The sequence below is a fragment of the Dysidea avara genome, chromosome 11, assembly GCF_963678975.1.
Source record: "Dysidea avara chromosome 11, odDysAvar1.4, whole genome shotgun sequence".
In the NCBI taxonomy this organism is placed as follows: domain Eukaryota; kingdom Metazoa; phylum Porifera; class Demospongiae; order Dictyoceratida; family Dysideidae; genus Dysidea; species Dysidea avara.
The window spans coordinates 13,564,717-13,576,021 of record NC_089282.1 but is presented as its reverse complement, the minus strand read 5'-3'; the positions used below and the strand labels follow the sequence as shown (position 1 = coordinate 13,576,021).

Genomic DNA, 11,305 nt, shown 5'->3' with positions numbered 1-11,305 from the left:
CGGTAAGCAAATAATAATGTTTCAAGGTCAGTCATCTCAATCTCTGTAAGTGGTAGGGAGTTCGATTGAATGACTTTTCTGGGTATATATAAGAATGAATTTATTTGTATACATCCATACAGCAACTCTTGATGCAGCTATAGTTACATAACTAAAAGTACGTAACGTATGGTGTGTCTTCGAACATAGATTAGCAAGAAGCTTAAGATAAATAACAATAATAGCTAGTATTATATTTTTTTTACTCAGGCTGGATGGACTGCTCTTGCCTACCACCCCTTGCACCAAAGAGCAGGTGTATATACATGTGCTGGACAACTGAAAGAAAAAAAAAGGGTAGGTTAGTAGTCCCTAGGGCCAGCATAATAAAAAGTCTTAGTATGTTTCTAGCTATCAACCATGCACTTGAACAGTTCCTTGCTAGAAATAAATACCGATTCTTCTTGAGGCTGTCAAGTAAAAGATAAGGCAGGTTCATCCCTCTAGTCTTCCCCACTCCTGCCACTTTGACACACAAGGTCTCTCTTCATTTTAACTGCTTGGGCAATCATGACAATACAGTAGGTATCATGAGAGCCAGTTCAGATAATGAGACACTTATGTAGCTGTACCTCATGAGTCATGATCAGTACATATTAGAGCTATGGCTAGGCCTGTAAATACAGGGAGTCAGAAACATGTATAGCGTTATATTATCAGTATTTTATTTTTATTAACACTTTACAGTGACCAGCACTGAAGGTCTACAGCAACATGTGCTGCAGCCTTAGGATTACCTAACCTAACTTCAAGGACTTAGACTTAATGACTTATAGCTGGAAAGGTATTCGGGATTTTACTTCAACCATGCACACTGAATCACTATGAATGCAAATTTTGCTATGGTTATTGTTGTTTGTAACAAATCACTCATTTCCAAGGTTACAGCAGGTTGGATTTACCATAATTATGTGCCCGCCCACTGAATCAGGATTTAAGGGGCATATGAACAACACGCTCTCACACTGCATACCTTGGAGTCGAACGTTGGCGAAATCATTGGTCTCGGTGGAATTTGCGCACTACAAAGTGCAAGGAAAACTGATATCCAGAGACTTTTCATCCCGGCCCCGGTTGAGAGTAGGCGCAGGGGCACTTGCCCTTGCATTGAGAGGCGTTAGTCCCTACTGCGTACGTAGATATGATTCACCATACCAAAACAGCCACTCGCGTCATGGGGCGAATCCACGGAGGGGGGGCTTTGGGGGCTGAAGCCCCCCCCCCCCCTTCACTTTTAGGCTTTACTTGATCGATATACTGAGGATTATAATGAAATTTTGTCTTAGTATAATTATATGATCACTAATAATACAAATACTCATAAACCCACCTTATAAACACCTTTCCAAGACATTGTCACTAGATTTATGACAAAGGTTATGCAATAAGGACCCAGATCAGCATTGGAGGTGCACGAGATCGAGATACTCTAATAGAGTAGTCACTTAACTACTCTAATAGAACATTCAGCAGATACATAACAGTTGGTTCTGCTATGGAATTTATCCATATCTGTCTATACGTATACATACAATGAAGTGCATTGGTCTGTTTAAAAAGCTTGATTCATCTACTTGTGTAGTTATACACAATTTCCATGGAAAATGCTCTCAGATTCAATCTCGTATCATTCAAATTTCTAAATTTTCCACTTTCAACATTATTATTCTAACATACATCTATTGTTGTACAATTGTGAGAGGTGTGCTTGGTTGTCTGAACCTACCCAAACTTTTCCATTAACAAATGTAGCAGAGAGCCATACATACCTAATATCTCTACCAGAATGTGTCATGCAAACCCACTTATTACTAGAGGACATAACAAGAGATTTACCAACATCTCAACATCAGTGGAAAGCTATAAGCACAGTTTCTTCCCTCCTAAGTGGAACTCCCTCCCTAGCGAAGTAATCAATGCACCAACACTGGAACAATTCAGTTACACTACTCATTATAATTAATAATTAAACATTGTATTATACTCATATGTATGAGTGCTACAATTACACAATATAATAATCAAAAGGCAGTATATAAAATATCTACAGGCAGAAATATGCATTTATGTGGAAATGTCTCAGTGTTTTAACATCTATTTTTCAAAAGTTTCCTGGGGAGGCATGCCCCCAGACCCCCCTAGTTCCAGCATGCGAAGCATGCTGAGAGGTGCGCTTGCAGCATGCAAAGCATGCTGAGAGGTGCGCTTTGCACACCTCCACCCAAGAGATTAGCACCTCCTCCCATGAGATTAGTACCTTGAGTTAGCCCCCCCTTTTAGAAATCCTAGATCCGCCCCTGAAACTGACTTGATTAGCTTACTAAAATTTCAATCAATGTATAAATTTTCCGCCTGTGCACAGCCTTCTGCTTCAGTATGGTAATGGTAAATGATGTACCTATCGTATGGCTGCCAGTGCAAGACATGCAGGACACTATAGTAGACCTTCAGTTCTGTAACTTGATCGGCATTTAAGCTCTTTAGTTTAATTTTTTTGTTTATTGATCTGTACAGTCCTGTAAAGTATTAATAAATAGATAAATATCGATGCTAGTTAGCCCCTACCCTACCAACTATGTGGGAGTTCGTTCCACTACTGGCAGGGCTTTAAATTGACTCGAATGAATAGCACAGTCTTTCTACATGAGTACAGGCTTGTGTACAGACCACAGCACACACAAGCTTTATCTTGCATGGCCAGACCACTTTTTCTCGCACGGCACTTACTGTATTGATTGCATTATAAGCAGGCACTTATAATGCAATTGATAAGCGTTGTGCCAAGAAAAAGTGGTCTGGCCACATGAGACTACACATAAGCTCATTTACGTGGTATGAATTTCCCATCAACTGCAGTGGGGATTAGTGGTAAAGAATTAGACAAACTTATATACAAGTAAAACGCCCCAGTACTGGGGGCAACTTTGTTCATGAAATCCCCTACTGGGGATTTCAAATGATAGTGCATATAATTAGCATAATTGCAGCTAGTCTCAAGTAGCCAGACCCTACTCTGATCTCTGCATGGTACATATCAATTAGAAATTAGAAATGCCTGCTGTGAGACTAATCAATAAGCACCGCCCAGAGAGTAGGGTTTGGCCATATAAGACTACATTGCAGCCATTTCCTGGCCACCACTTTTGATTTCACACCGAGACTTTTTGAAGTCCATGCACACATACTGAGATGGGATTTTGTTTATCAGTATCCTTGATGAAGAGCAATTAAATTTGTAAGCAGGGATATCAAAACCATGCAAAAATTATGGAATTTTCATTCACTAGCTATTACAACAACATAGCAAACCTGCAGCATATAACAAGATAGCTAAATTTTATTGTTGAAAACTCATTTGCAGTTCTGCTGTTTAACCAACTTTATACATGTCAGAGTAGGATGACGTAACTCACGTAAGGCTCATTTCCTGCAAACATTTACATCATGTTGCATGCTACATAGCTGTATAGGACATACACAGTATATATAATGCTTGGTTTACAGTGTAATAAGAATTTTGGTTGCGGCCCTCAGGCATGTGCATATTATACGTATATTAGACATCACAGGTATAGAGTGGACTAGTTACTATATATGTATCTAGTGAGGTATATATGTAGTAAATAATGTAATAGTTATACCACATGGCATGAGTACTATGACTGTGTGATATACTGCAGGTGGAGGTAGAGTAGCTCACCTAATATCGGACGGGCTCCAATATCGGACGCCATTTCTCCTAAACTACAATGAACATTCAAACATTCTGCACATCTCCAAGTAGGCCAATGTTTCGTCAACTTGTGTACAAAGTTTCAGATCTCTCGGGTTCTTGGTCTCGGTACAGCAGTCTTTTGAAGACAAGTCCGAATTATACGTAAAATCGGAAAAAACGCTCAATTCAAGGACAGCCATTGTTTGCAGATCACACTTGCATTAAATCAAAAATTGCATACCTTCAGATTGTAGGGCTACTTATTTACTTTCTAAATATGTATGGTTTATTTCATTTAAAGTATTGTACTGATGAGTTATAGACCAAAGAAAAGAGGCTGTCACTGGAGCAATAATCGCCCTAACTCAAAATTGTAATCAATGCTTTGAAAATATTTTAAAGTGGATAATTGCATACAATTAATCATTTACAAGTTGTCAAGCAACTTTTCCAATAAATTCACTATCCTCCAGACTTAAAGTATTATAGGAATACCAAAACCCTCTAATAGAGCAGTCAAATACCCTAATATAACAGTCACCAATTCTTTGCAAAAAGGTGGTGTAAATCAATTCTACATAATGCTGATATGCTTAAAATGTGGTTCTACGTACTTTTTGTTTTAGAGTTTTAGCCTTTCAGCTGAAATGATTGACTTTTTATGTTAGAGTGTTTGACAGCCATATTAAAGATTTTGCTATTTCTGCAGTCAAATCTGCAGTATTTTATGTCTTTATAGTGTTGGATTTGCAGGAACTAGTGTTTAACAACTTTCAGTACACAATCGAAAGCAATCATCCACCTTGTATGTATTTTCAAACCATTTTTTTCTGATTTTGAGCAAAAATAGCTAGGGCGATTATTGCTCCAGTGACAGCCTCTTTTCTTTGGTCTATAACTCATCAGTACAATACTTTAAATGAAATAAACCATACATATTTAGAAAGTAAATGAGTAGCCCTACAATCTGAAGGTATGAAATTTTTTATTTAATGCAAGTGTGATCTGCAAACAATGGCTGTCCTTGAATTGAGCGTTTTTTCCGATTTTACGTATAATTCGGACTGGTCTTCAAAAGGTTGCTGTACCGAGATCAAGAACCCGAGATATCTGAAACTTGGTACACAAGTTTATGAAGCATTGGTCTACCTGGAGATGTGCAGAATGTTTGAATATTCATTGTAGTTTAGGAGAAATAGCGTCCGATATTGGAGCCCGTCCGATATTAGGTGAGCTCCTCTACTGTTTCTAGATCACGATGTCTATCATGGAGAAGGTGCGTACTGTGTGGTGCCGTGTGGTTATTAAGACATTATGTAGGGTGTTTGTGTCTAAGTAATAGTTAGACTTCAGACTGATGGCCCTGTGTCATGGCGCCTTCGCTTCGCTCAGGCGCTACTACAGGGCCTGAGGGTTACTTAGACCCCTGCGGTCTGAAGTCTAACTTATTTATGTAGTTGTAACAGTTGTACCTTAACACTGTTGACAGCTGAGAAATGCATCGTTAATTTGTAGAAACAAGCCATCACTCCACTTTAAAATATTGATGCATTGCCAGCGCTACCGCGTAATAAACATGAAAAGGGTCTAACACCTCCAAAATCCACCAAATCCACCACAAAAAGGGTCTAATGGCCAGTAGCAATTTTAGAACTGACATGTGAGCATGCATGGACGTTGTAACATGGCTGTATTCCAAAGCAGAATTTCAGGGGTGGAACCTCCAGAATCTAACAATATTTTTGCTATTTATAAAGGCATTAAATGATAACAAATACTAAAACAGCAATGTTTATTCCCCTAAGGTTTGTGAAAACCCAGCCCTGTGATAAAAAAGTGGGAATAATTGTACAGGGTTCTATATGTAAAATGAATGGCACTAATCCAAACAATGGAGAGATTTTTCAGACTGTACAGAGTTATTTGGATAAGTGAGGATACACTGTATTGTACAGCCAGCATACCATACCATGGGTATATTAATTGACAGGAAGAAAGTAAACATGATTTTCACACATATATAGCTCTGTGATCTCTTATCCTATTGCAACAAAATTTACAGTAGAGTTGCTTGCCTGGTAGAGGAGCTCACTTACTAAATTTGAAGAAAGTCGTTTCAGCCATTTCCAAGATATGAGCAGCCAAAGTTTTATTCATGTTTGAAAAGAATTGAGATCCTTGGAGATACATGTATAAAGCAAAAGTGTGTACATAATGATTGCCACATCATGAATAAAAAACATTAATTATCACACCTACAAACCACTTAAGGGAATCAGCTGAAAATTGGAGTGTAGATGGATTAGTCATCATAGGAAGGACTATCAGTAGCATAGAAGAATCGGATTAAAAGCCATTGAATTACGATGCAAACTGAATCCAACTATGTTTATGTGTAGCAAAAGTACGTTCGAGGTATAATGGTATACACCTGCAGATATACAAGTAGGCATTTAATTCATAGCCTTAATCATACTTAAAATTCCTAATTTCTTGTCGAAGATTGTTGACATTACGCACACACATAATAAAATATGATGTAATAATGTGCTGTATTTAGGAGTTTTGACAAGTCATGAGCTCATTAAGTTGTATCCATGTATACTGTGTCGATCACTTCCTTCCATTCCCAGAATCTGTTACTATACGATTGATCCTTCCCTCTAACATTAAAAAAAGATATAGCTATTTGCTCAAAAAACATTATCTCTCTTTTTATCAAACTTGCAATTTCTTATCAATGTTGATCATGGATGCATCACCCGTACTGTCTTTACAACTATTTGTGCACTTTATCATTGTACAAGTGTTTTTTGCAACCTAGCAGGGACCATTAAAATAAAAGTGATGGAAAAGGGGAGATCATGTGGTGTGTAAATTTAATCCCTATGTTAGCCAATATAAATGCCAGTATAAAGCAGCATGGTTAAAGTATGGAATTTGCATGTCAGATGATATCTCCCTTGTTTCATTGCTTTTCCTTATAATGGTCCTGCTAATTTTGCCTTCTACTTATTATAGTCTACTTTTTATAGCCATGCAATCATTAAAAGAAAGGACTCCTACGTAGTTCACTTGTATATATGTGCAAGTGACTATTTTTGTAAGAGTTTGCAACTCTATAATTAGTTGACCAACCATATACACTGTATATGTGATTCATTGCATGACTATTCTTTATATCCTTAGTGAAATAGTCGAGTTGTGACGCTCCACCCTGTAGGGTGTGATGCTTGCTTGAGCAATCTTTAAAGAGGGCATGGCCCGAAATTATGGAGCTGAATTAGTAGACACATGTTTATGTGAACAACATTAGTGAACTCCAGGGTAAAGCCATGGGTGACTCAAACCACAAATCAATACTTTCAGGGTAGAACAAAGCCATGGTTACTTATTGAAGAAGGACACTTATCAAGGTGCTATTTTGTACCAATATTCCTCCTTCAAAATGCCAAGAAGGCACTTCTCATTTCTAATATATGATAAGTACTATGTGATACTTAACAATGCTGCAGGTATTCAAATACATCTACGTGTGTAGGAAAACTTGCTTTTAACCAAGAAAAGAATATGGGAATTGAAAAATTCTGGTATAATCATGATGGTGTCAATGAGACAAGCATTCATTTAGAACACTATGATCAGGTCAGTTGCAATCCATATAATCTATATGTGGTACTGTGTCAAAATATAACTTCAAAAATGATAGCAGCTATAGAGCTGAAAATTACAATCATTAAACTAAAGTTGTTACAAGATGTACATGTTAACAAGATGGGAGTGCTGGGTGTATAGGTCAGAGCTTGCTAGCATTATTCGCATGCATCATTTGCTAGTGTTGTGCTAGACTTTGTGGCCATTCTATTTAAACAGATACTGGGATGGCTTAGAGTGAAACAGCTATCGGAGTTGCACCAGAACATTTTATCCCCACTTAAATACAACAGGAAAAATGTGGTCTGTCAATGTGAGAGAAAAATTGTTATCAGAATGCTGGTATCTGTTTTTGTTGTAAACGTGCATGACTATTACTTCGCTAACTCACTAGTGTGGGGCTAACTCAGACTCTCCCCCAATAACAATCTGTAACACAGAACAATAATATAAAATGATGGTGGCACCCTACAATAGATGGTATGCATAATGTGCTTCTGTATATGCTTGCAATTGTTAAATGTGATTATTTGTTTTATAGGGTAAAGAATATTACTTCACTGGAAAGTATGGTTGCATACATTTTATACCTTACATATGTATACTGGCATATATTCACAGCTATTTTGCTTCACGCTGTGAAGTTAAGAAGCTGAACACTCATCAAATGCCATCTTATTGGAGTTGGATAGCACTTGCCAACTACACAGGGCAGAGAATGATAAAGGGATTGACTCTGAATGTATGGGAATACTATGCTGTGAGTGATATTACAGCTATTCAGTAAATTACTATATGTGGGAGGATCAATGTACTGAAGTGTGTCTACTGTTCTGTTGCATGGCAACTGTGTGTTGTTTTGTAACTTGTATACTTAAATGCTTTATTTTCCATGCAACGTTGTAACAGTGCTTTAAACAGCAAGCAATATATTGCATTCCCTTACGGTAGGGATCAAGATACCAATGTGCAGAATTCATCTAGAAGTATGTACGCCTGTCAGGAATGAATCCTTGATATTCAAGTCTAATAAAATACCACCTTTAAGTGAATGGAAGCAATTATAGAAATTTGAGTTGGGATTCAACACTCCTCACTGTTTGTAAAGCCTTAAGTACATATACTTAATTTGGTTGCACTTTACGTTGGAGTCCTTTCCATAGATATATGCTGCTTTTGCAATTTGCACAGATTATACTATCATGAAGTTACAGTAATTCAATCATCAGAGGTGAAATCTTTTTTAGCCAGTAGTGGTTGTGTTTAGGATGGGTACAGGATCCAATTTTGGAGTATTTTAACCCTCCCCCTAAATTGCTTTCCATGTGCCAATTAGGACACTTAGTAGCTACCTCTTTAGGAGTACCACCTTGTTATAGTAGCCGCCTCTAGTGGGTCCCAAATATAAGATGTACTTCATGACCTCATTAATACGTATAGGTCCACCTCATTATTAAGGACAAATATGTGACCCAGTCTGGGAAAACCAGTTTTATCGCCTATTTAAAAGTATTGAGAAATGCCGGTTTTAAGTGTTTAGTGTGTTGTAGCTTGCCAATGGTTGAAGCTGTGTGTACCAAATTTTCACACGTTTTACACCAATTCCTTACCTTCCAGAACATCCACTGTGCAAGTAGCCAACAACTAAGTTTCCCGCCATTTTAGATAGTTTTTGAACCGAGGTTTACTGTGTCAGGCGAGCTCCAAAAGGGGAAGGAGGCGGGTGCCCGGAAGGAGGGCAAGAGGCTGTTTAAAAAATTGAATTGAAAAGGAGGGAGTAGGGATGAACTAGGCCAAGTTATGGGCCATTCAGGTCTCAAAACTGGCTAAAATGAAAGGAAATCCATAGCTGAGGTATTTATTCAACACCACGGAGCTGTACAACCATATACAGCCATCCTCTGGCTGACCAGAGCTCCATTAACGCCCCACACCGCACATACGGATCACCACTGGGCTTGAGAAAAGCAGCCAGCAAAACCAGACCACTCAATACTTGTGTGACGTGTGCGTACTGTACATTTTTAGTGTATGGTGTAGTTCTAGTAAACTGTAAAGTTTAGTGCTGGATTTATTGTCAGAAATGGTAATTCACTAGTGTAGAAATTGTTCATGTGTGTCTAGCTTCATTGAATTCCAGCAATTTTATGATGAACTTTGCAATAGAGTGTTATTTAGAATAAATTCTGATCATATTTTCAGTAGGCTTGTGCCAATTATGCCGGCATAATTTCGAGCATAATAGGCTAGCAAAAGCATCATAATAGGATGATTTTCAAGAATTTTAATTAAACTCGTAATGCGCGTGCCAAAAATACTGCACAACATCAACACTCTGCACATTATTATATCAAAAACCTTGGAGTGTTATTGTTTTTACTATTTCGTGACTGATTATTCACACTTTATGGAAATAAGATCAAGATACTCTAATAAAGCAGTCACTTACTCTAATACAGCAGTCAGTCAATGCAGATATACTCTAATAAAACAGTCAGTTCTTGAGCATAATCTTGATTTTGAGAGCATAATTTTGAGCATAATAAGCTGGATTTTTGAGCACTGCTCAAAAGCATAATAGGCAATTTTCAAAGCATAATTGGCTCAAGCCTAATTTTCAGGTACTTGTGTTATTGTTCACTGTATTCTTAGTCACTAGTAGTAGATGTCAGTGTCTACAATGATGCAAATAGCTAGTACGTTAGTTTTTTCATTGTGTAATTATTATTATTGGAATTCAATTACATTGCACCAAAATCATATGCGTTATGACATTATGCCCTATCCCCTGGCCCTAGTTGGTAAGTTGCAAGATCCATGACAATATTAGTGATAACATGAGGTACATTGTAGCCATGTTTGGGACCTATTAGAATATAATGAGGTAGTATTATTACAGAGGTGGCCACTTAATGAGGTTTCACTGTACAGGTGTGCAATGTAAGGAGTTTGCAGTTTGTTGTCAGCAACCAGCTGAGCGTCACCACCATAATACTCAAACTCAGCAAGGGCCCAGTCCTATACTAAGATTGCATTTTTTTAAAAGCTTACTTGTTGTATGATATAAGGAGGCTGGAACACTAGCAATAACATGAACCTAGACTAGAACTGTTAACACAGTCATGTAAGTGTACAATCAGTGCAGCCTGTATGTAAGCTACTGTATTAGCATGTTTTATAATATATACTCACATGGGCTTCAATCCATTTGAAAAGTTCCTTAAACAATTTAAAGTATGTATGCCTTGCTCATGCTATGTGAAACAAAAGCACTTGGTGTTTGACCTTTATGCTAATTGCTAAAGAAGCACTCATCTTTACATCATGCTTTATTTGAATCTCAGTTACACACAAGTATCTTTCATGTAGCATAACAGCAATGCTTTAACATAATGTTTATTGCAAGTTTTCTGTATATTTTGCAGGGTGGAGGAATACGGAGTGAAGTGATGGTAGCAGTAAACTTTCCTAATATACCAGTGTATTTGAACAACAACCTTGGCACTATGAAAAGAGAAATTGGGTTTCTAATATACATTGCTACTGTTCCAGCTGAAAAAACCTTTGATGTTCCTAATGATTGCTAATAGTGACACTTTCAACCTTTGTACTGATTGTGGAACTGTTTCTGAAACAATTACAACTACTTTAAGTTTGTGGTAACTGCTTTATACTGATAGATGTGTGTTTCTTGATCATGAACCAGTCACATTTCCTCTAAGTATTATTTTCAAGACATGATTAGAAGACTAGCCCTTTTCATAGATTTCTGTTTTACAATCCATCCACTGATAAAAACAGCTTGTGGTGGATATGTATGAGCATGCTGATAGATTCTTTTATTTGAAGAATTATTGTTGGTGGATTTAAGATTTTACAAACAAGGTGGTAGGTATC

General features: G+C 37.4%; 1 protein-coding gene across 1 annotated transcript; it reads left to right on the top strand.

Moving 5' to 3' along the window:
- The first annotated feature begins 4,939 nt into the window (after positions 1–4,939).
- Positions 4,940–11,210, top strand: LOC136239183 (uncharacterized). Its single transcript, XM_066029915.1, has 5 exons — positions 4,940–5,030; positions 7,296–7,399; positions 7,950–7,975; positions 8,030–8,168; positions 10,834–11,210. The coding sequence occupies exons 2-5, from the start codon at positions 7,325–7,327 to the stop codon at positions 10,993–10,995; spliced, it is 402 nt and encodes a 133-aa protein (XP_065885987.1). The 5' UTR covers positions 4,940–5,030; positions 7,296–7,324; the 3' UTR covers positions 10,996–11,210.
- The last annotated feature ends 95 nt before the right edge of the window (positions 11,211–11,305 follow it).

What these genes read in the sequence shown, in the direction of transcription:
- LOC136239183 (XM_066029915.1), top strand. Translation starts at nt 7,325, where the DNA reads ATGGGAATTGAAAAATTCTGGTATAATCATGATGGTGTCAATGAGACA. An exon ending in ATTTAGAACACTATGATCAG is followed by an intron (nt 7,400 to 7,949) that starts GTCAGTTGCAAT and finishes TTTGTTTTATAG; the next exon opens with GGTAAAGAATATTACTTCAC. An exon ending in ATGTATGGGAATACTATGCT is followed by an intron (nt 8,169 to 10,833) that starts GTGAGTGATATT and finishes TATATTTTGCAG; the next exon opens with GGTGGAGGAATACGGAGTGA.